The 21,197-nt window shown below is 38.6% G+C and overlaps 4 protein-coding genes across 11 annotated transcripts in view; 3 read left to right on the forward strand and 1 right to left on the reverse strand.

The window, feature by feature from the left end:
* Positions 1 to 1,983, forward strand: part of trappc13 (trafficking protein particle complex 13) — an 8,281-nt gene extending 6,298 nt beyond the window's left edge. For both annotated transcript variants that reach the window (XM_034897291.1, XM_034897292.1), the window contains 5 exons: positions 733 to 866; positions 965 to 1,163; positions 1,265 to 1,365; positions 1,446 to 1,593; positions 1,674 to 1,983. In XM_034897291.1, the coding sequence (XP_034753182.1) occupies positions 733 to 866; positions 965 to 1,163; positions 1,265 to 1,365; positions 1,446 to 1,593; positions 1,674 to 1,781 (690 nt within the window). In that variant the 3' untranslated portion in view covers positions 1,782 to 1,983. The remainder of the gene's footprint in view (positions 1 to 732; positions 867 to 964; positions 1,164 to 1,264; positions 1,366 to 1,445; positions 1,594 to 1,673) is intronic.
* Positions 1,984 to 2,818: 835 nt separating this feature from the next.
* On the reverse strand, positions 2,819 to 20,576 carry sgtb (small glutamine-rich tetratricopeptide repeat (TPR)-containing, beta). 3 transcript variants are annotated; one of them, XM_034897295.1, is made up of 13 exons: positions 20,566 to 20,576; positions 10,249 to 10,262; positions 7,735 to 7,847; positions 7,269 to 7,372; positions 6,795 to 6,870; positions 6,100 to 6,199; positions 5,722 to 5,826; positions 5,508 to 5,646; positions 5,348 to 5,410; positions 4,844 to 4,881; positions 4,663 to 4,746; positions 3,745 to 3,865; positions 2,819 to 3,645 (listed from the first exon to the last, which is right to left on the reverse strand). In XM_034897295.1, the coding sequence occupies exons 3-12, from the start codon at positions 7,832 to 7,834 to the stop codon at positions 3,754 to 3,756; spliced, it is 921 nt and encodes a 306-aa protein (XP_034753186.1). In that variant the 5' UTR covers positions 7,835 to 7,847; positions 10,249 to 10,262; positions 20,566 to 20,576; the 3' UTR covers positions 2,819 to 3,645; positions 3,745 to 3,753. The 3 variants fall into 3 exon arrangements, with proteins under 3 accessions (XP_034753186.1, XP_034753185.1, XP_034753184.1); XM_034897294.1 differs by having other exon boundaries at positions 7,735 to 7,850; XM_034897293.1 differs by lacking the exon at positions 20,566 to 20,576 and having other exon boundaries at positions 10,249 to 10,311.
* Positions 10,340 to 18,341, forward strand: nln (neurolysin (metallopeptidase M3 family)). Of its 2 annotated transcripts, none has more exons than XM_034897290.1 (13): positions 10,340 to 10,418; positions 11,971 to 12,212; positions 12,862 to 13,010; positions 13,525 to 13,629; positions 13,979 to 14,081; positions 14,183 to 14,343; positions 15,040 to 15,175; positions 15,698 to 16,064; positions 16,554 to 16,755; positions 16,846 to 17,032; positions 17,120 to 17,248; positions 17,488 to 17,624; positions 17,733 to 18,341. In XM_034897290.1, the coding sequence occupies exons 2-13, from the start codon at positions 11,993 to 11,995 to the stop codon at positions 17,883 to 17,885; spliced, it is 2,049 nt and encodes a 682-aa protein (XP_034753181.1). In that variant the 5' UTR covers positions 10,340 to 10,418; positions 11,971 to 11,992; the 3' UTR covers positions 17,886 to 18,341. The 2 variants fall into 2 exon arrangements, with proteins under 2 accessions (XP_034753181.1, XP_034753180.1); XM_034897289.1 differs by having other exon boundaries at positions 10,350 to 10,500.
* erbin (erbb2 interacting protein) overlaps positions 19,607 to 21,197 on the forward strand; it is a 49,140-nt gene continuing 47,549 nt past the window's right edge. For 2 of the 4 annotated variants that reach the window (XM_034897288.1, XM_034897286.1), the window contains exon 1: positions 19,607 to 20,255. The gene's annotated coding sequence lies outside the window, so the exon portion shown is untranslated. The remainder of the gene's footprint in view (positions 20,256 to 21,197) is intronic. The other 2 variants (XM_034897285.1, XM_034897287.1) reach the window with 2 other exon arrangements.

The following is a 21,197-nucleotide window of genomic DNA, read 5'->3' on the forward strand; positions in this document are numbered from 1 at the left end:
GTGTGTGTGTGTGTGTGTGTGTGTGTGTGTGTGTGTGTGTGTGTGTGTGTGTGTGTGTGTGTGTGTGTGTGTTACTTATTCATTCTCTCTCAAACTCGGTGCTAACATAATTTTGGAAAACAATGTTGGAGCGCTGCTTGCATGAAGGTGGACAGAAGTTGTGGCTGAGGTGACGCCGGGAAAAGTGGTGAAAATGTCCTCCAGGGTGTCATGTTTCCATCGCTGCCATTTGAGTTGGAGCCGATTAACACCTGTGACTACTGCAGAGCCATTTGTCCCAGGAATGAATGCCGATAGTAACGTTTTCCACTGAAGAGAAAAGCCAGATAGATGTTAGTGGGGTTTTTGTTCAGTGGGTATGGGGCTTAACTCACACTACTGAAAAATCATATTAGCTTTGGTCAGACTTTAGAAGGCAGTTTTTTGGACTGTGGATTTTGCCCCCCTTGTCTTACATTGAAATCTTCTAAGGAATGGTACTGTTTATGGCCAATATTGACAGGAGGAACATGTACAGCAACCAGTAAATCTAGAAAACACTCACATGGACATGTGAATAAGACAGACATGTGAGCCTGTCCTTTAAGGCAGGAGGATTTTGCACACACCTAACCCTCCTTAGTACCTAATGATATAGTTAATGTGTTGCTCAGTTCGCCTTGGAGATAAGGCTGTTGTTTTTAATTTTAAGCAACAAGTATTAGTTAGTGACCCTTGGCTTCTCTGCTGCAGACAGATGAAGTGTTCCTGGAGGCTCAGATCCAGAACATCACCACATCTGCAATGTTCATGGAGAAGGTCTCCCTTGAGCCCTCCATGATGTACAACGTCACAGAACTCAACACGGTTGCGAGTGGAGAGGATGGGTAAAAAAGCACTTCAGTTTACCCGTGTGTTCCTTCCTGTTAATGAATGCACGTCAGCTTTTTACACTCGAGTCTCATCCGTAACTTTTCACTGCCAGAGAGTCCACATTTGGGAAAATGTCCTACCTGCAGCCCATGGACACAAGGCAATACCTGTACTGCCTAAAGCCAAAGCCGGAATACGCGGAGAAGGCAGGCGTCATCAAGGGTGTGACGGTGATAGGGAAGCTCGACATCGTATGGAAGACTAATCTCGGGGAGAGAGGGAGGCTGCAGACCAGCCAGCTGCAAAGAATGGTATTAGGATGCCTTTTTTTATTTGTGAGTGTGCTTTTATATGGCAAAGTAAAATAAAAAAATTGTGTTACACTGTAGTTATATCCTTGTATGTCTTCCAGGCTCCAGGGTATGGAGATATCAGACTGTCTTTGGAGATGATTCCCGACACTGTCAACCTTGAAGAACCTTTTGACATTATCTGTAAAATCACCAACTGCAGGTAAGAAATACAATTAAATCATTGAATTTAAAGCATGACCCAATAGCACTAATAACTTTTTTGTGACCTTTGTGTTCTAGCGAAAGAACCATGGACCTGGTGCTGGAGATGTGTAACACCAGGTCCATCCACTGGTGCGGTGTATCAGGGCGACAGCTGGGGAAACTCAGTCCCGGTGCCTTCCTCTCTCTGCCCCTCATACTCCTCTCATCCGTCCAGGGTCTTCAGGTATGATCTAAATGTGTATATTATAACTCACATCCTTGTGCTGTTCTTGCTTATTAATAGTCTTCACTTCTTTGTTTCAGAGTATTTCTGGATTGCGACTCACAGATACCTTTCTAAAGAGGACATACGAATACGACGACATCGCACAAGTGTGTGTTGTCTGCCCGTATACGAACACTGAGTGCTAGACATTTTATCAAGCTTTTTGCATTTTAGATATGAATGGACCAACAGTGGAATTCTGCACATGACGCTGACATTTCACTCCTTTTGCAACCTGATGGGATTATACTGTATTTTAAAATAAATTGTGAATAATATAAATCATGTTCTTTGCAAATAATGATGTAAATGTGCATACATGTTATTAAAAAATCATCAGTCATCTTTTCTTGCCTATTGCTTTTTTTTTTTTAAATATGTATTGATTTTGTCATTTAAAAAAGCCATGGACATATTTTATAAAGTTTATTTTATTTTTATTACCAATACTTTATATTACTCAATTTAATGAAACCATTGTATACTACTGAGCATATTTTCTTCTAAATTGTATATTATAGGGATTTCTTGAAGTCTTAAGCCACATTTTGAGACACAAAGGATACCTATTGGGGGGCAAGTCACAGAAATTGACCTTATCCCTGCCTCACTGTGTTCCCACTAAAGGAATTCTCACAATGCAAAGCATGGACTCAACTCTTTTGTTGAGCCGTGACGTTTAGCCCCAGAAAAGGGTTTATGGTGAAATGGTGTTTGTTGATGGCTGGTACAATAACTAAAATATTAAGATTTTTTTTTTTAAGACTATATGAAGTGAGCCACACAACATACAACAAAGTCCAGACATGCTCCGTTCCAGGCTGGATAGGTAGTTTTTAAAAATGTAAATGGGATTTTGAATGAGTTATTCTTTCTATTGAAACTCCACCTTTCATTAAGAATTGTTTTGACTTGTAAAAAGCCTGCTTTCTCTTATAAATTAGCTTCAAGCCCATGACAAGAATCCCTTTTCCATCATTAAGGGTGTTTCCTCAGAGAAATACTAAATGGACAGAGTGCCCTTTTAAAGTGTGAATCTGCTTAGGTGCAAGGATTCTCTGGGATGTGAGATGGATCTTTGATTCAAACTGAGCGTCCTGCTATTTGAAGACATTATTCAACAGGAAAAAGGTCACACTTTCATAAAACAATGACACAAAGGCAAAAATACAAGTATTTGCTTAATTTCAAGACATTTATTCACATGTTTTAGACAAAACATTGTGCTGTCCTAGCATACCTATTTGTTTCCATAAAGCATCTGATCTCAAATACCAGATTTAAGAGCATGCAAAATGAACAATCTGAACACTGTTACTAGTTAATGAACAATTAAATATGCTTAAAGGGGATATATTTAATTTTGCTAAAGTGCAATAACAACATAACGCAGGCTGCAAACACTGCTATACAATTACATGGTTGTCTTAATCAAAAGTTAAGTAATACTCATTGAAAAGCAGTGATGTGAGTCTACGTGTTCCCAACACACAAGTATTCTGTCTACAAAAATAATATTTAACGAAGATGCAATATAAACCTGATGTGTTACGGTTATTATATGAGAAAAAAGCTGGAATGTTCCCTGTGATGCTGTAAAAGTACATTCCTCTCTAACCCTCTTTGTATCATGACTATACAGACGGATCCTTAACTGAGAACATGAAGAGGGCAGTATTTTCTGCACATATAAAACACGATCTCTGCAGAATGTAAAAGCACTGAAGAAATTTCCTCATGTTCCCTCAGTAGGCTGAATGAGTTCTTGGCTCTCTTTATGATTAGGTGTTTGCAATATGTTTTGCCATATATCTGTGGGATGCTTCATTTCATGGTCCAGTCTCTAGGCCCTCGTCTCTCCGCCCCAGAGTCTTTAGTCACAGTAAAGTGCCTTCATCTCCCATCCTTGTCTCTTCATTCCAGCTTTGCCGGGGATTTGATTTCAAGAAATGGGTGTAGAGATTGTAATCGCGCGATATGGTTGCCTATCCTTGGAAAATAAACGTGAGACTGAAACGAAAATAATGCATGTTAATGATACAAAAAAAAATCCCTTTGTTTTGTTTTTGACCAAATCAGCAAATGTTTGTTTTTTAAATAAAAAAACACCTGAGTAGATCATGAGTGCTCCTCGGCGCTGCCGCTGAAGGAGCGGCTCCGGATGTGGTTCCTTAACTGCTCGATCAGCTCTGGGTTCTGCTGCTGGATCTGCTGGGCAAACTGTTGTCCCCTGATAGACAGATGAGATAACTTTGTTTACATGCTGAATTGCTCCCCACCAGAAAAATAGCTCACACTAAGCAAGAAGAGAAATAGGAGAAACAATCGTATCTCCTCACATTGTGGACATTTACAGTACAGGTACAAGTTGATACTAAATCAGAAACACCAAAAACGTTGTATCATGCTGGGTTACCTGGGCTAAAATATTATCACAAGAGGAACTGTTTCCCAATATGTCCGCTTTTGAAGGGGCTGGGGTGTGAAAATGGGGCATACATTTTGAGGATTATTACACATTTTGTTTCAGCCCGTCTCCACCTATAACATCATTTTGAAAAATTCCTAGTGGGGTGAATGGGAGAGTAAGTAGTGTACCTGATTCCAATTTCTCTCTTTTGTCTGCAAAGAGCTACTCTAACATCATAAACTTGCTTTTTGAGCCACAGTGGGCAGCAGAGATAAAATATTGCACGCCATGTCAATGCAACTTTGCCATATGACATTGTTTCAGAAATGTTTAATTATTCTTGCCAAGTTAGATGAGGAGATTGATATCACTCTCGTGTTTGTACAGTAAATATGAAGCTAGTGCCAGGAGCTGGTATGCTCTGCTTTGCATCAAGACTGTAAAAATCACCGGAAACCGTTATTTGTAGCTTCATATTTCCCTAACAGACCCGAGTGCTATACTCTCTTAATATGTTACATTTCAAAACATATAATTCATATAAAACTCTCTACATTGAATACTAACAAATCAAACAGTCTGTGTAATCCATTAAAGTTTCAGTTGGGTGTACTTACGCTTCAATCAAGCTGGAAATGTCTGACAGTCCACCCACTCCTGCTGCAGGACCCCCGACTGCATTGGACATCATTCCTGACATACTGACCACACAGACACAGTGAGTCAATGTACTGTATGTTTAAAAACTGCATTTTACATGTCACACTAAATGCAATCAATTCATTTCGACACACTCACAGCTGTTGTACTTGTTGATTCTGCATCACGCTTGCAGCCTGTAAATGGAAATTAAACTCCAATGTGTCACATATTTATTGAGGGTCAGTTTGTTTCTGATTACATTAGTTTGTTGGGAGATAAGAAAACAGTCTATCGTCTAGGGCTGTACATACACATAGAGCTATCTAATTTAGATCTACCGTTGCTGTAGTAAAACTCTGGCATGCTGGTAGAAGCATTCTTGTCCTGGCAGACGTTCCCATGTGTCATCGTTTAACAAGTCAAGACTCTGAGGGCCAGAGGCGTCCATTTCCACGAGACAATAACACGGTTGATTAATGGGCTATCTGGATTGTCGCTCATGAGACTAGTTAGGGAAAATATCTGGTCTAACCTTGCCAGATACAAAACGAGTGTACAACACCTGTCCCCGGGATAAATGATAAAACCCTGAACAGCAGTAACCTCTGTGACACAGCCAGGCTTTGTATGTACAGTGCATTTATTAGGATGCATGCTTACCATGCTGATGAAGGCAGGGTTGTTGATTAAACTAGCCATGTCAAATCCTAATCCGGCCGCTATCTGTGGCACAAATTCACAGACAGAGGTTCAAATGCACCTGACCTAGGTAATAAAATGTGAGCTTTAATGTTCCAATATACATTATTATTTTACTCACCGGGCTGGTCGCTTCTTTTTGCTTCTGCTCTGCAATCTTCAGGTTGGATTTGTAGGTATCATTCTCAGGGTCTAATACCAATGCTTTCTTGAAGTAGGAAATCGCCTCTGGATACTTGGTCATTGCTGTCAAAGCCAAACTGGAGCCACAAATTGATGTGTCATTGTGATATTATGGCGCAGATTACGTAAAAAAAAAAAAGTATAAAACTCACCCCATCCTCCCATAGGCTTTGCTGTAGGTAGGATCAATCCCAATGGCTCTCTCACAGTCCCCAGTTGCCTCTGTATAATGTCCCAGTTTACTGTGAGCTGCAGCCCTGCACAGGGTTAAATTCAGACCCCAGGTTTACCTTTATCGCTGGCTTGTTTAATTATGTTCAGGTACATAACCCAAAAGGAAGGGATCTGATTCACTAGCAGTGTCTTGTACAGTCATAAAATGGCATCATGCCAAAATCACAGACTATTTAACGACATCTATTGATGCTCTCCTCTGTTGTGTACAAATCTGTGATCCCCAGATTAAGAAGTAAAAGGTCAAGTGCAAAACACTGGCAGTGTGAAGTTGTGTTGCTTGCTGTTGTAAATACCTATTGCAGTAGTACACAGCGTTTCTTAGGTCCAGGTCAATGGCCATTGTGTAGCACTCCACTGCACATCTGTAGTTCTCTTCTTTCATGTGATTGTTTCCTAAAAACACACATATATATATATATATATATATATATATATATATATATATATATATATATATATATATATATATATATATATATATATATATATATATATATATATATATATATATATATATATATATATATATATATATATGTGTGTATATGTATATGTATATACAAAAAGAAATATTTTGGTTACAACATTGGGCCAAAGTTATCATAGAAGCAGTTTTTCTTTTTATCATCCTGAGAAACGGATGGTAAGATTAGATGCAGTGAAACCTTTTTTAATTTTTAATTTTAACATTACCACAATACCACAATAACATTTTGGGCAGATAGGCAATAAATAATATGATTGATAATCTACAAGATATCCTCATTAAGATATATTCAGGGCTATGGTGAAGTTTATAGGTGGCCAATGAAGTGTGTCATGACCAATGATTGCCTTGTATTTATCATAATGCTTCTATTATTTATATTTGTTAGTGTAGTTTTTAGCTGGCACAAGCACTTTGTGGTAATACCAGGGATGCTACAGAGGGAGACACAGTTTTCAGACTTTATGAAATTAGAGGAAGAATTAAGAGTTTTAGCTTTACCTTCATTTTTAAGTTGCTCTGCTCGTTCAATGTCTTCTGGAGATGGGGAGGTCTCTGGTATGGTAATGTTGTCATTCTAAGTAAATGCAAAAGAGTCGTCATTACTTCCAAGTAAAGTTAACATAAACAGTGACTGTGTTGTAAACAAAAGACTATTATTATGGTGTTGACCTGACAGAATGGAAAGCACAGGTATAAAAACTAATATCATTAAGGATGATTCCAATAAGCAATGCCAGTGACCCGGCCTCCACTGGCATGACCTTAAAGTAAAATATAGTAATATTAATGACAAGTCCAAATGTCATGAGAAGGATTTATAGTGTTGACTCTGGATGATGGAAAACACCATTATCTTCATTCTGCTGCCGTATAAGCTGAGTTACTGAGTTCATATAAGCCATACATAATGATAAACTGACGTACTTTGTTTGTATGTTAAAGTATTGGTCCCAATGATGATGCACTACCTACCTTGAGTAGGGAATTGAGGAATATCTCGGTCAGAGGCTGTGGCACAGCAAGATGGCAGTCACTGGAGCTGATCTTAAAGGTTGTCTCCAAACACTGTATCGCAACTGCAGTGGTAGCATGAAATTGATGAGATAAATTACATTTGTGAGGTTTTAAGATAGAAGCTAAAGAATTAGTCTTGGAGTTAACAGTATTATTATGGCAAGTCAGAGCTTGGCTGCACATTCAGAGTGAGAAATCGAAAATGTGCTCCTGTCCACATAGGAGGAAACACGCCACCTCACACACTGCAGGTAAAACCCTGATTACTTGTGATTCTTTTTGATGATAAACCCTTCTCCTGTTTATTCTCTCTCTATCAGCATTGTGAGATAAGAACATGTGTATATTAGGTTGCTGAAATGGACAGCACAAGAGCGGAGTGTCCTGTATTTGTAAAATATACAAGCACTGCGAGTTGGCCTACCTTCAAGGCTCTCCTGCTCATCAGAATTCAAAGCACCGCAATGTGTTTGATCTCGTAGGAACTGCACAATAGAGAATGCCAGACGCTTCTCCACTGCCATTTTTACCTAGAAACTGCTGCGCACACACAGGAAGTTGTTGGAGTGAAACAGAAAGGCATCCACACAGAACTGACTATATTATTCATAGATGATGAATATGATGCTAATACATGACTCATGGTGAATAAATGCAGGATTTTTACAGATAGTATTATGAGTTGCTCACTATTTAAAAAGTCACTATGAGTTTTTAGTAATTAGTTAGCACTTCATTCATCAATTTACATTTACATGTATATGCCATCACATTAGCTGGAATGCACTTAGAAAATAAAAAGGCATTTCAAAACCCAATGCATTTGCAGAAGCAGTAATCTATATCCCAGAGAAATGTAAAGATGAATTTGATCAAATGGTGGTCAGATGCAAACATCCACGGTCAACAACAAAAAATATTAAACTCACAATCAGATTCCTGAGAAAACATCAATACCCAGTGGTTCTTTCCACCTTAATTACAATGTAAACTGTCAACATATGCTTAAATATGTCTCTCCATTCATCCCAACTTTGTCAACCGGAACATGCTAGATGTTTGGGGTTTTGGTGCACCATTATCTTCAACAGCAACAAGTAAATATCATACTAAAATCAATAAATTAACATCAACTGTTAGGTGATGTAGCCACATGCAGATGTTTGAATCAGACTAGCAGCTAGTGAAAAAACAGGTTCTGATAAGATCTGAAATGCCCCTTTCTATGTTACCGGATTCCAGCTAAGTTGCTGGCAAAAGCTGTAATTACACATACTGTAAGAAGTAATTAGGAATTAACTATATATGAACAAATCACATAAACTCATCAGGGTCTGATCATTTATTTATGGGGAGCAACAGGAATTATTGTATTAAGCAGTATTCAACACCTTTTGGTACTATTCACTGATACATTTAAATATTTATTTGTTATTTAACAGTCAAAACCCTTCTAATCAGCTTCATCAAGACGTGTGTGGATGTTCTTTGGCAGAAATCTTCTGTATCCTCTGCTCGAAGCAAGAAGGTGATTGAGCCAATATGTTTTCAGGGCATTCAATTCATACATTCAATTATCATTAGGTATTTGTTATGCATTATAATGCTACGGTTAAAGACAGTCTTATTATTTATGCAGTATGTGGTTCAATGCAGCTTTTGATGGTTTGTTCAATTTTCTCCAATCTCAATCGACTATCAAACAAAGTCCTGAGTAATTAATTATTTAGTTATTAACCAAGACTGAAAATCAGCTGGACAATCAGCTGGACAACTGCCCACAGGCCACGAAGGAATCTTCCAGATTCCCCTGCAAGTCAAATGATTTTTTTCCCAAATATGTTACAAGTATTACAGGCTATATTTGGAATGTCCAAGGGTATCAGGTTTGACTTTTCTTTTTTTTAAGTGCACATAAATTCCCACCCATTCCACCCCTCCGCCTTAATCTTTCCCTTAAACTAGATACATGTATCTTCGTTAAATGACTTTTAGTTGGTTTAATTAACTGCATTTTTTTAAATGAATGTGTGTTTGACATCATCTAATGCAAACCCTGCAGTTTTATCTTACTTTATGGGCCTGTAATTTAGAGCTGTGTGCTCACATGGCTTCCACTAAATAAAGTGGTATTAAATCACATTCCCACAATATGAGCTCAACTGCAGATTTTTGCCCGAGGGCCCCCTAACAGGTCAGTCCAGCCATCTTATTACACTGTTATTGCCAACAAATGCGACTAGAAAGGATGCTGGTGGTTCATCTGGTTCTTGTTTCCAAGACAACTCACATCAGGATAAAGGCAAAATGATTCTAGCTTACAATAAAATTGGCATTGATCCATTAAAAAGCTGGCTGTTGCGAATTGTTTTTCTGTGTCTGACCAAAGCAGTTCCAAACATATTAGTGCAGCAAACAGTGCAGGGGCAAACAAGGCCCCATTTACTGTAAATTGACACTATGGAAATGATTGGCAGATACAAACACTGGTTTATACATCCCTCGCGTGCTAATGCCAGTCGTTGTTCCGTTAGGTCTGGTTAGCACAGCCACTCAGTTTGTGTTGACACGCAGTGATGCCGAAGCTGTGATGTAATACCATAATAGGAGAGGTGTGTTTGTATTCATCATACAGGCATTCTATCTTTTTTTTTTTTTTTTTTTAAATACAATACATTCGAGAAAATACAACCAATGACGCTGGTAGGTGTTTGTCATTTCAAAAAAAAAAACGTCCGGAAAACAGGGCTCGCGCAATGTGGATGTGTGTGATGGTGCTGGCTAAAAACATTTCTGTTAACGAGGCAGCAAAACAGGCGCGAGGAGAGGAAAAATGGGCAACCTTCTTACATCCCCCTCAAAAACTATGAAGCCAGTTTATTAAAAGCATTGTGTCAAAAGATGCTATTGAGTGTCTCCCCCCCCCTCGCCCACCTACCTGACTTTATCCAGCTGTCTGCTGCTACCGCGTCATGAGGACTTGTGTCGGATTTGATAGCATCTTCTACGGCGCCTGCGCGTTAAAAGCGGAAATAAGCGTTTCCACATTTCAAGGAGGAGAGGGAGAAAGCTACTGTTCGCTGTTGCAGCTGTTTGGACTGAGCTACAGTAAGAGGAGAATACAGTAGGGGTTTTTGCACGTGTAAACCGCTGGCATGTTAAGAGTTTTAGTCTGCCGAGCGCTTTTCAGGTAGGCTATGCTTACACAGCTGAGTAATGCTATTGTAGTAAGTTTAGTGTGTTCACACTGCAACAGTGCAACTGTTACATGTGGTATACGTGCAGTTTAGTGTCCCAAATTCGCCGTAACGTAATCCTAACCCTAACCACTCGAGGTCAAATGCCTAACCAGTGGCGATTTTAGATCCTTTTTAGGGAGGCTTAAGTCCCCCTAAATTTCATCTCAGCCCTCCTAAAAATTATAATAAAAAAAGTGTATTATTTTTTTAATCAATTTTAGTTAAGAGTTTGCCAACTTGTCTGTTAGTGACATAGAGCAAACAATGACAGGTTCAAAGAAACCGGTTTAATATCCTGTGTCGCTGTTGCCAATGCTGTGCACTTGTAACCCTAGTCAAGGAACGGTTTTTTATTTATTGTTTATACCTCATTATCATTTCACTGGATTCTGGTTGTCCATGATGAGGCTTTAATAGTTTTTTTCATATGTTCAATAGTTTGCATTTATCCTCTGTTATATTATTAAATCCATATACTCATTGTTACTTTAGCAGGACACTGTATCCGTGTCACATTCTCATTAGGCTGCTGAGCCGCCCCTAAAGGCCTGATCCTAGAATCACCCCAGCCCCTAACCCCAACCAATCAAGCTGCGTTGTAGAGCGGATCTTGGCGTGGCCATACTGGAATTTGGGAAGTGTGCCGTTACATTTAACAGCTGTGTGTTTTATTTACCACCTGTTAATCGTAAAAAGGTAGGCCGATACACTGTATAAATGGTTGCGATCGCTGACAGTCTTACATTTTTTGGCAGTGATTTGTCATGTTGTCTTGCAAATTATTCCACGCTTTTATAATCTTGTTTTGAAAGGCTTCTGCTGCCATGCAACGAGTGGTAATAGGAAAAGGTCTCTGCTTAGCGTGGAAAATATGCAGAGCATGTTTTAACTGTGGCCTTGAAGAATTTATTGCTTACAGTAGCGCCATCTGTTAAATTCAATCTGATGTCATTTCAGATGGGAAGCAGTCTAGTGTGTAAGGCTTTGAACATAATGATGAAATTAAATCACTCTCATGCTGTGTGTCTCATGAGTTGTTGCAGCAATTGTTGGGTTGATACCATTTGTCAATGGATTTGGTGCAAAACATTACCATTTTTGACCAATTGATTAATAAAAATGATGACACCACGACCTTGATAAACATCAAAGAAAACATGCTGTAATTTGGTTTTAAAAACTTTTGAAATTTTTGAGATTTCTGCAATCTTCCAATAGGCTAATGGACGGCGACTACCACTGTTTTAGAAATTGTTAAGTAACCCCTTTTATTGTCATTTTTATCTTGAAAAGCCATACATCCTCTGAATGCCCTGTGTCTCTCCTTTGTGGTTGTAAAGTTGTATGTTGGCTGGGATTATCCTAGAGGTCATACTGTGTCTGTAATACTGTTTTTAACTTGGATGTCTTATTCCTTACAGCGGCTCTAAACCTCTCCTGAGAATGACCATCCACAACGGCTCTGTGACGTGTGCCAGAGACAGCTCTCAGGCAGGAAATGGGATGAGATGGGACCTAACCCCAGACGATATCAGCACCATGACAGACCGCTTGATGAACAGAGTAAAGACCGTATACGATGACATTGGATCCCTAAAGATAGAAAATGTTTCTGTTGAAAACACCCTGAAAGCCTTGGCGTATGCCAAGCTGGATTATGCAAGTAGGTCTTCAAGGATATGCTAATTTTCTTGATGTCAACAATACCGTGAAAAAGACCAAAACCAACAATGAATTCATTCTACTAATAAGCATTGCATGTAGCCAAAGCTTCTGTGCCATGGATCTTCATTGTAGTCCTGAAACTTATTAAAAAAACACAATGATGAGCCTCACTGTTACACTGGGTGACCATGCTCCTTCAGTATCATGAACATGGTCATTGTAGTTAGTCCCATATACATCTTAATAATAACTTATGCACCAAATGTGTATCCATCCGCAGAAAATAGTCCCAAAAAAACCCATAAAGTTTGTTAAAACAAACGACAGTACCCAGCTGTTTTAAGAAATAATGGAGCCTTCTTTTAATATATATATATATATATATATATATATATATATATATATATATATATATATATATATATATATATATATATATATATATTTATATATATTTATTTGTGAGCGGTATTTGAAGATTTGGAAATGGGCAACCAACAAGTGTAGAGAAGGTATGGACTAACATTTTTCTGGTTTTGGTCTTTTCATGGGATTTGATTACAAGCAAAACTTTCTTCAAAATATTTCCAATATTGCATAACTCATAGTAACATTCATGGTGTTTTGTGTTCATTCTGTTCCCGTAGCATCACTCCATGTTCTTGATTTCCCCCAGTATGTATGTCCCTCTAAAGAAGTTCGGGCAGCGAGCACAGAGGCAGACAAGAAACTGTCTGAGTTTGACGTGGAGATGAGCATGAGGGAAGATGTGTTCAAGCGAATTACAGCCTTGCAGGTGCGCCTCATGTCACATCAACTTGAGTATACACATTACTCACAATATGTGGGAGGTAAAGGTTGTCTATGGTGGCATGAATAAAACATTAGAAATAGTTTAAATCAAACCTCTAGTCCACTAAGATAATAATGAGGTGTTAAAGTAATCTTAACGGTCAAAGATATGCATTTGAAGCTAATTGAATCTAATGTGTGCATATTTGATGCATTTGTCACAGTAGTTATGCCAGTGATAGATTAATTTGACATTTTATGTCACCCAGAGGGCAACCAGATAGATGCCAGGACTGACTGGTATAGCATACCCTTATTTGACCCCACCACTTGTTTTTTATTTAGCTTTGGAAGAAATTGAATCTGAGCTATTTAGTGTTAGACAAGCATATGTTATTCCAAGCAGGTGTAGCTGGCTGACATAAAGCATAAATAAAGGTAATTCAGTTTAGCGTAATGAAAAATAATTCTGCCTGTATGAAGAAGTGTGTTTGTCTTCTGTGATTTCTTTATAACAGAAAAATCATCAAGACAACCTTTTACCCGAAGAAAAAAGGTTTTTAGACAGACTTGTTACATTAGGCAAGCGGAAAGGATTGCACCTGTCTAAAGATATACAAGAGGTAATGCAACATGGATCTGATTATTAAAGCTGCTTTAGTTTTGACCGTATAAGTAAGCATGAAATGGATGAAACGCATAAGCATGTTTTACTGTTAATAGAATCCAAATACATCCATAACATAGCTTTAGATGTTGAAAAGAGTTCATTAAAAGATAAGTTGAGCATTGAAGTGACTGCGAGTGCCAGTCTTTTATTTTGAAGTTTGATTGTTGGCCTGCTCTTGTGTTTACATTTTGAATGACAGATTCTGCTTGTAATTCTTGAATAATCATGTCACATCCTGGAAATCAATTTAATATTCTCTTGACTTTCCTTTTCCACTTTCTCTGCTTCTTTTCTCTCCCAAGGTCATAAAAAGAACCTCCAAGCGTATAAGTGCACTCTCCATAGAGTTTAACAAGAATCTGAATGAGGACAATACGTTTCTTGTTTTTTCTGAGCGTGAATTGGGTAGGTTTATATTCATGAGTCTCAGGCTGCTGGACAGTTCTTGTATTATGAATGTGCTTTTGCTATATTGACTATTTATGTTGCTGCCTTCTTCTGTTAAGGTGGGCTAGCTGATAGCTATCTCGATGGACTGGAAACGACAGAAGATGGGCGGTATAAGGTGACACTTGAATATCCCCATTACTACCCCCTGATGAAGAGGTGTTACAATCCTGAGACCAGGAGGAAGATGGAAACTGCTTTTCACAGCAGGTGTAAAGAGGTAACTGGAACCCAATAATAAATCAGTGTGCCCTGTCTGACCTGTGACCTGTGTCTGTTTTTAACTTTAGTTGATGCATTTACACCTGCAGCTCTATCTGGAGAAATAATACCGTTAGTTGCAAGTAATATGTTTAAAGTCGTAATCCCAAAGACTTTCATGATGCACGCACACACATAATCCGGTGTTGCCGTTTGAAATTTGAATTTATTGATATCAGCCTCACTATTTATGGTTTATTCTCCTACAGCCGTAGCAGAGCTGTATTCAGTTATACAACGAAAGCAAACCAAAAATGGTCTACTGTTGCTACCACAGTCCATCAATCAATCAATCAATCAGTCAAAATACTTTATTGATTCCCGTTGGGAATTTGTGTAATAAAAGAATAAAAAAAAAAGAAATATTGCTGCAAAAATGGAATACAAATATGGGCATTATACTTAAATGTTTAACATCAATACATTGAGAAAAAAATATATATATATATACACGTACGGGTGTCTGACAGAGTAGCTGCTGAAGGAGTGTTTGCTGTCCACCTGTAACCACAGGTGTCGCCAAAACAGCTAGGACTGAAATCTTGAGGATGCCAACTTTAAATAAGCAAAGTTAGATGGTGTGCAAAGTGTTCATATTGTATACATTAGCTGATCTGCATATCTTAATCTACTGCCTTCCCTACTTTTTTCTCAGGTCAACACAGTGATCCTTGAAGAATTGATACAACTCAAAGCAAAAGTCGCGGACTTACTTGGTTACAGTTGCCATGCAAACTATGTGCTGGAGATTAACATGGCCAAGAATGCAAGCAACGTTTCTGACTTTCTAGGTATGTCACCTTTTGACATATTGCCTCTCCGACATGCACATGCACACATACATGTGTAATTTAAGATGAAGAGAGATGTAATCTGATATCCGCTTAGCATTAGCAAAATAAACTTATTTGGACGGATGTATGTTACTAAAGTAGAAGAGAGAAATGCTACACCTCATGCCTAATTATATGTAGTGAATGTTACACATGCCTCTTTTATGTAGTGTTGCAGACAGTACTGTTCATGGTCATATATCACAAAATTGAAAGGGTGCTGATGAGTGTGGTCAGTATTGTGTTATTAGAATACAGATCTGTATGGAAATGACACAATTGATGATAAGAAATGTGTAGAATTTAATAATGGGAGTCATTATGTGATTGCTCAATAATAAATCTAGATTCAAAAATATTCCACTCTGAGTTGCTTTATGTGAAAAGGTAGCACGATTTATTGCTTTGAATTTAAGCAGATATGAAATTATGAAAATATAAGGTGTACATAATTGAACTGTTTTTTTTCCCACTTTACAGACACATTGTATGAAACACTAAAGCCCATTGGAATCAAGGAGAGGAAATATATTCTTGCACTAAAGAAGCGTGAGTGCTTGATGAAGGGCTACCAGTTTGATGGACAGATCAATGCCTGGGACTTACCCTACTACATGAATCAAGTGGAGCAGTGCAAGTTTGCCGTGAACAAGGATAAACTGATTGAGTATTTCCCGCTTGATGTGGTGACAGAAGGACTGTTAGGAATCTACCAGGAGCTGCTGGGTCTCACTTTCAACGAGGTGGAGCATGCTCATGTGTGGCATGAAAATGTCAAGCTTTATTCAGCCTTGGACACTGGAACAGGAGAGGAGATTGGCCAGTTTTACCTGGACTTGCATCCAAGGTAGAGAATGTGTCACTTTTAGGGCTGCACCTACTATTACTACTTACTATTTTTAGTAATACTACAAAAATATTACTATTATTATTACTACCATTAGTTCATCATTGATCAATCTGCTGATTATTTTTTCTTGTCTTTGATTGATTATTACATCTGTAGAATGTCGTAAATTGTTATAACCGCCATTTACAATTTCCCAGAGAGTTTAAATGTCTTACTTTGTCTGAATCCAAAGATATTCCATATTAGACAGAGAAAAGTAGCATATCTTCACAGCTGAGAAGCTGGAAATAGGGAATGGGTGGCTTGAAAAAGAGTTATTTTAATTATCAAACTAGCTGTTAATCAAGTTTCTGATCAAGTTTTTCCTCCATCTTGAATTCCAAGACAAATCAGTGACTAGAGCTCTTCATCCTTGTAATGTAATTTATGGCAATGGTCCGATTTTTGCACTGCTTCGTGACATCCTGCTACCTTGTCCTCCACCAGGGAAGGAAAGTATGGCCATGCAGCCTGCTTTGGTCTCCAGCCTGGCTGCAGGGGACCTGATGGAAAACGTAGACTTCCAGTGGCGGCTATGGTGGCTAACTTTACCAAGTCCAGGAAAGGGTGTCCCTCTCTTCTCCAGCACCATGAAGTGGAGACTTTTTTTCATGAGTTTGGTCATGTTATGCACGAGCTCTGTTCTAAGGTAGGCCACTGTGGATATGTCATCTGCTCCATTTGCATATTGTGTATCATTGGAACAGGTGAGCTTAAACTTGTCCTGCATTTGTTTCAGACCACTTTCTCAGAATTCAGTGGAACCCTGGTGGAGACCGACTTTGTGGAGGTGCCTTCGCAGGTGCTTGAGAACTGGGTTTGGGAGAAAGAGCCTCTGATGAGAATGTCTCGCCACTACAAGGATGGCACCCCAATCCCAGACAATCTGCTCGAAAAACTGATTGCATCTAGAGTCGCCAACACTGGTCAGACACATTTTCACAAAAAATGAAATTTATAGAATAATGTATCCAGAAATCAAGAGTCTCTGTTGACGTGTTTACCCTCTTTAGGACTGATGAACCTGCGTCAGGTGGTCCTTGGTAAAGTGGACCAGTCACTACACAGAAGCCCTCATGCAGATACAGCTGAGGTGTTTGCAAAGCACTGTAAGGAAATCCTGGGTGTTCCTGCTACGCCAGGTCAGTAGCATTAGCAGCAGTAGCTATGCAAGGCAAATTTACAGTATTTACAGAAATATAATGTACGCATGAAGATTTTTATTCTCTCGTATGAGGATAAATAAATACTTAATTGTTACATTTCAGATGCAATAGGCAGGTATGGTTTGTGTTTGACCTTTTTTTATTTTTGGAATGTGTGTTCATGATTTGTAACAAAGGCCATGATTGATGTGAGGACAAAGATCTGTTCTCTGCAGGTACCAATATGACAGCTAGTTTCAGCCACTTGGTTGGAGGATACGATGGCCAGTACTACAGCTATCTGTGGAGTGAAGTCTACTCTATGGATATTTTTTTCAGTCGTTTTAAAAAGGAAGGCATTATGAATCCAAAGGTAGGTGTAATTATCACTGTACTTCATACATTGTGTATACATATCTCCAGATACATGCAGATACTTGTAAGCATACATCTCACTTTTTGTGGAAAATGTCTTTATCAGGTTGGACAAGAGTACAGAAGGGTGATTCTTGAAACTGGTGGATCTGTGGATGGCATGGACATGCTGAAAACCTTCCTTGGCCGTGGCCCATGCCAGGATGCCTTCTTTCAGTGCAAAGGACTGATTAAGTCACAGGAAACACAGACGTTGTAATTTGATAGTCTTTTTGTCAAAGCAAGGTATATTTTAATTGTCTGGATGCAGCAGGGCTATGTCAGTAGAAACATGGCTTTGCTTGAAGTGTATTAATACGGCATTTTTAATCTTTTCTACTTGATGATTTGTACCTGTTGGTATTTATTCAAATGTACAGTAGATCATTGAGAGTCTAATGATGCTATGTACAATTGGCCTGTTTTCACATGTGATACTAATAATATTAACGATGGCTTTGTTTTGTTCAAGCGTCCCATTTAGCCATGGCAAAAGACAGCATGCGCAATTATTGACCCTTAAAACAAAGCAGCTAAAATCAAATTCTGCCAACATTAAATTAATCATTTATGCCTTTGCTTTTACTACTGTGACATGTGAAATGTCTGTGTGTGTGTGCAGAGCTGTAAGTTATCATTGTAAAAATGCTTACTTTTTAAAGTGATATAACTTTTGTAAAAAATAACCAAAGCAGTTGGAGATGGGTATGCAAATAAAATGGTCATTACATCTTTTGGAGCTTTATTGTCCTGTTTTGCAGCCCCCTATTAAAGGTAGAGGCAGTCAACACATCACATTTCCATTTATGTTATGTTTCAACAACAAAAAAAGATGTATACATAGAAAGGTATAGACGTGTAGTAATTGGATGCTTTGTTAAAGCTAAAGAAAGATTTGAAACATTCAGTATAGAACCTTAAACTGCATGTGTTAAGTTAAGATAGCTTACATGACCTAACTGTGAAGGCTTGTGAGATGTCAGAGTGGCAGGCTGCCCGTTAAAGTTGCTCCAAGCAGTTGATGTCTCGCTCAAGGTGGAGAACTGGCACCTCTTTAGCTACAAGTCCACAGTAAGGACTTGAACATGTGACCACATGGTTCCCAAGCCAAGTCCCTATGGACTGAGCTCCCGTTGTTCAATAAATGATTGTTGCCATATTGTGCAAGAAGTAATTTACATATAATGGGGACATGCTTATTTAAAATCCCCCTGCAAGAAATAACATTTATTAAGGGTTCATTTGCTGAATGAAATATGTTTTTATTAATTAAATTAAATAGTTGTTTTTAGTGAATACAATCCAAGGAATATCAAACTATTGATGGGTTGTGTTAACATCTTTGTTTTCTTTTATATTTTTGTTTTTTGTGCACTCAAAGAAATGTCAATCTGATGGCCACATTCTGCTTTGCACAAGTTAAAGGAGCTGAATATGGAAATGTACCTCGTATGATTTCATGTGACAAATACAACTGAGTGATTGATTGAATTAAACTGTTGATTCATTCATTTTAAGAATGGCTTTTATCTGTTTTTGCAAATTAACTTTGCATATACACCAGGGGGCGCCAAATGATAGCAAATGCTGGCATGTGAGTTTAACATAGTAAAGAAAAGTGAATGTTCTCATAGTTATCCTTGGCATGACACTTTCTGTGCTAAGATTTACAACATTATTTTATTTTAATAAACTTCCCGATACTTTTGGTTGCCGTGAATGGTCAAACATTGTTGTAAATAGTGAAAACACCTTTATGTTGGTACAGGCTACATGTAGATTGACTTAAACAGCTGGCCACCAGATAGAAAAATAATGTCTGCATTCGCCTGCTTCTACTCTGTGTGAATACGTCGACCCAGAGGGTAAGTAAATATTATCGGGAAGATACTAAAGAAGATTGGGGGATTCACTCAAAGTGTTTGGGTGAGATAGTGAAAAGCATCATTGGGACTCGGTGTAGCTGGGAAGGCGACTTCTGGTGGACAGCCTACTCCTACATGTAGACAGAGAGGTCGCAGAGAAGAAACTCGTCGCTTCACGTTGTTCTCAGACTCAATGTAGCTTCACTTGACAATGTCAACGTTTCATCGTTAAAAGAAAGGGAAATTATGACTGCAAACATATGGGTGCGGCATACTATAAATGAAAAGGTTTCGCTCTGCCGGAGGTCGTACGTATTTTTGCCTTTTGTATTTCCTTGCTGAATGTCGTGGACATTTTGGATTTTTTTAATGCTCTGTGTCATTAAGTCTTACCGATTAAGGAACATTTGTTTCTCCTGTATTCACGTTTCGCTTAGTTAATTCGAGGTAGGTAAATACTTTAGAGTGTAAAAACAACTGGAGACGACATCGTTAAACAACTTGAGCACAGCTTGCTGAGGAGAATGTGCGTACTGGGCCAGCTTCGAGTTGCTCTTTAAGGGGCCAACGTTAGCTAGCTGCTAACACTAGCACACCCCTATTAAACTACCGTCAAGCAAAGCTGTAAGACTGGTGCCCACGTCTCGACTCAATTCTTTGGACATTAGCATCCTGCCCATAACCTGGACATCATCAAATGAGACGGTGACTCGAGAGTAATCCAGGTAAGTCTCTTTGTTTGCGCAAGTTACTGTTGCTCTGTGTGGGGCCCCACACAACATGCTAACATCACCGCTAGCTGCGTAGCGTAATATCGGTCCCGTTCTGTCTCTGTCCGATGTGAGTCTAAGTCAGACAATTTTTAACAGTGAAATTACAATGATAAAGCATTTTATGGACCGTATACATTTAGTAGTATTTGTGCCTTGTATTCCTGTAATAATATAAGAGTGAGTTTTGCACGGTAACAAGAGATTTAAGCAGCTGTCTGCGTTCGGCCAACAACTGTACATGGCTGCCCAGTTGCAATGTTACCTCTTCTCTATGCGGAGCCACCAGTATCTAATATAACGCAGTTATACATTTTAAAGTAAAAAAACCTGGGTTTATTTGACTGCCATTCATAATGTCAATGTAACAGCTGCACTGCAACAACAACAGCAGCAGGAGTCACATCTTTTGTTACGCAGCACCTTCTGTGCTTCGACGAACGAGGGATTAGTGGCGTGCTGCTGTACACTCAACATATCGGCGTTTTCATTTTCTCACCACTTCACTAATCCGATTACTATCACCACTTAAATCCAACGTTACTTAATCCTGTTAAGATTTGAGGCAGGTTAGCGTAAACTAGTTTCTAGGTTTGATTTTTAGTAATTTCAGCTGGGCCGTCCATGCCCGTGGACTTAATTTTTATTTTTTACTGTTTAGCTAATTAACTTAGCAACCCTCAGAAATCTCTGAAAATCAAGAACAAACAACGTTCAGGTGAACCTAATAGCAAGCGTGTGGTTTATTTTCTTTCTGAATTGCATCCGTGAATGCTTTGTGGTTCCAACACACCAATGACAGCGTGACATTATGCTTGCAGTGTTGGCTATAAACCAAAAGCATTGTCATTGTAAACTGACATCTACACGTCCCTGTTGGAATATCAGATTTTACAG

The sequence above is a fragment of the Etheostoma cragini genome, chromosome 16 (genome assembly GCF_013103735.1).
Source record: "Etheostoma cragini isolate CJK2018 chromosome 16, CSU_Ecrag_1.0, whole genome shotgun sequence".
Taxonomy (NCBI): Eukaryota; Metazoa; Chordata; class Actinopteri; order Perciformes; family Percidae; genus Etheostoma; species Etheostoma cragini.

Coding starts and splice junctions, on each gene's coding strand:
- sgtb (XM_034897295.1), bottom strand. CDS start 7,834: ATGGCAGTGGAGAAGCGTCTGGCATTCTCTATTGTGCAGTTCCTACGA. Junction 5,827..6,099: donor GCTGTGTACTACTGCAATAG/GTATTTACAACA, acceptor AACCCTGTGCAG/GGCTGCAGCTCACAGTAAAC. Junction 5,411..5,507: donor AAAAAGAAGCGACCAGCCCG/GTGAGTAAAATA, acceptor TTTGTGCCACAG/ATAGCGGCCGGATTAGGATT.
- nln (XM_034897289.1), top strand. CDS start 10,466: ATGTTAAGAGTTTTAGTCTGCCGAGCGCTTTTCAG. Junction 13,630..13,978: donor TGTCTAAAGATATACAAGAG/GTAATGCAACAT, acceptor TTCTCTCCCAAG/GTCATAAAAAGAACCTCCAA. Junction 15,176..15,697: donor CAACGTTTCTGACTTTCTAG/GTATGTCACCTT, acceptor CCCACTTTACAG/ACACATTGTATGAAACACTA.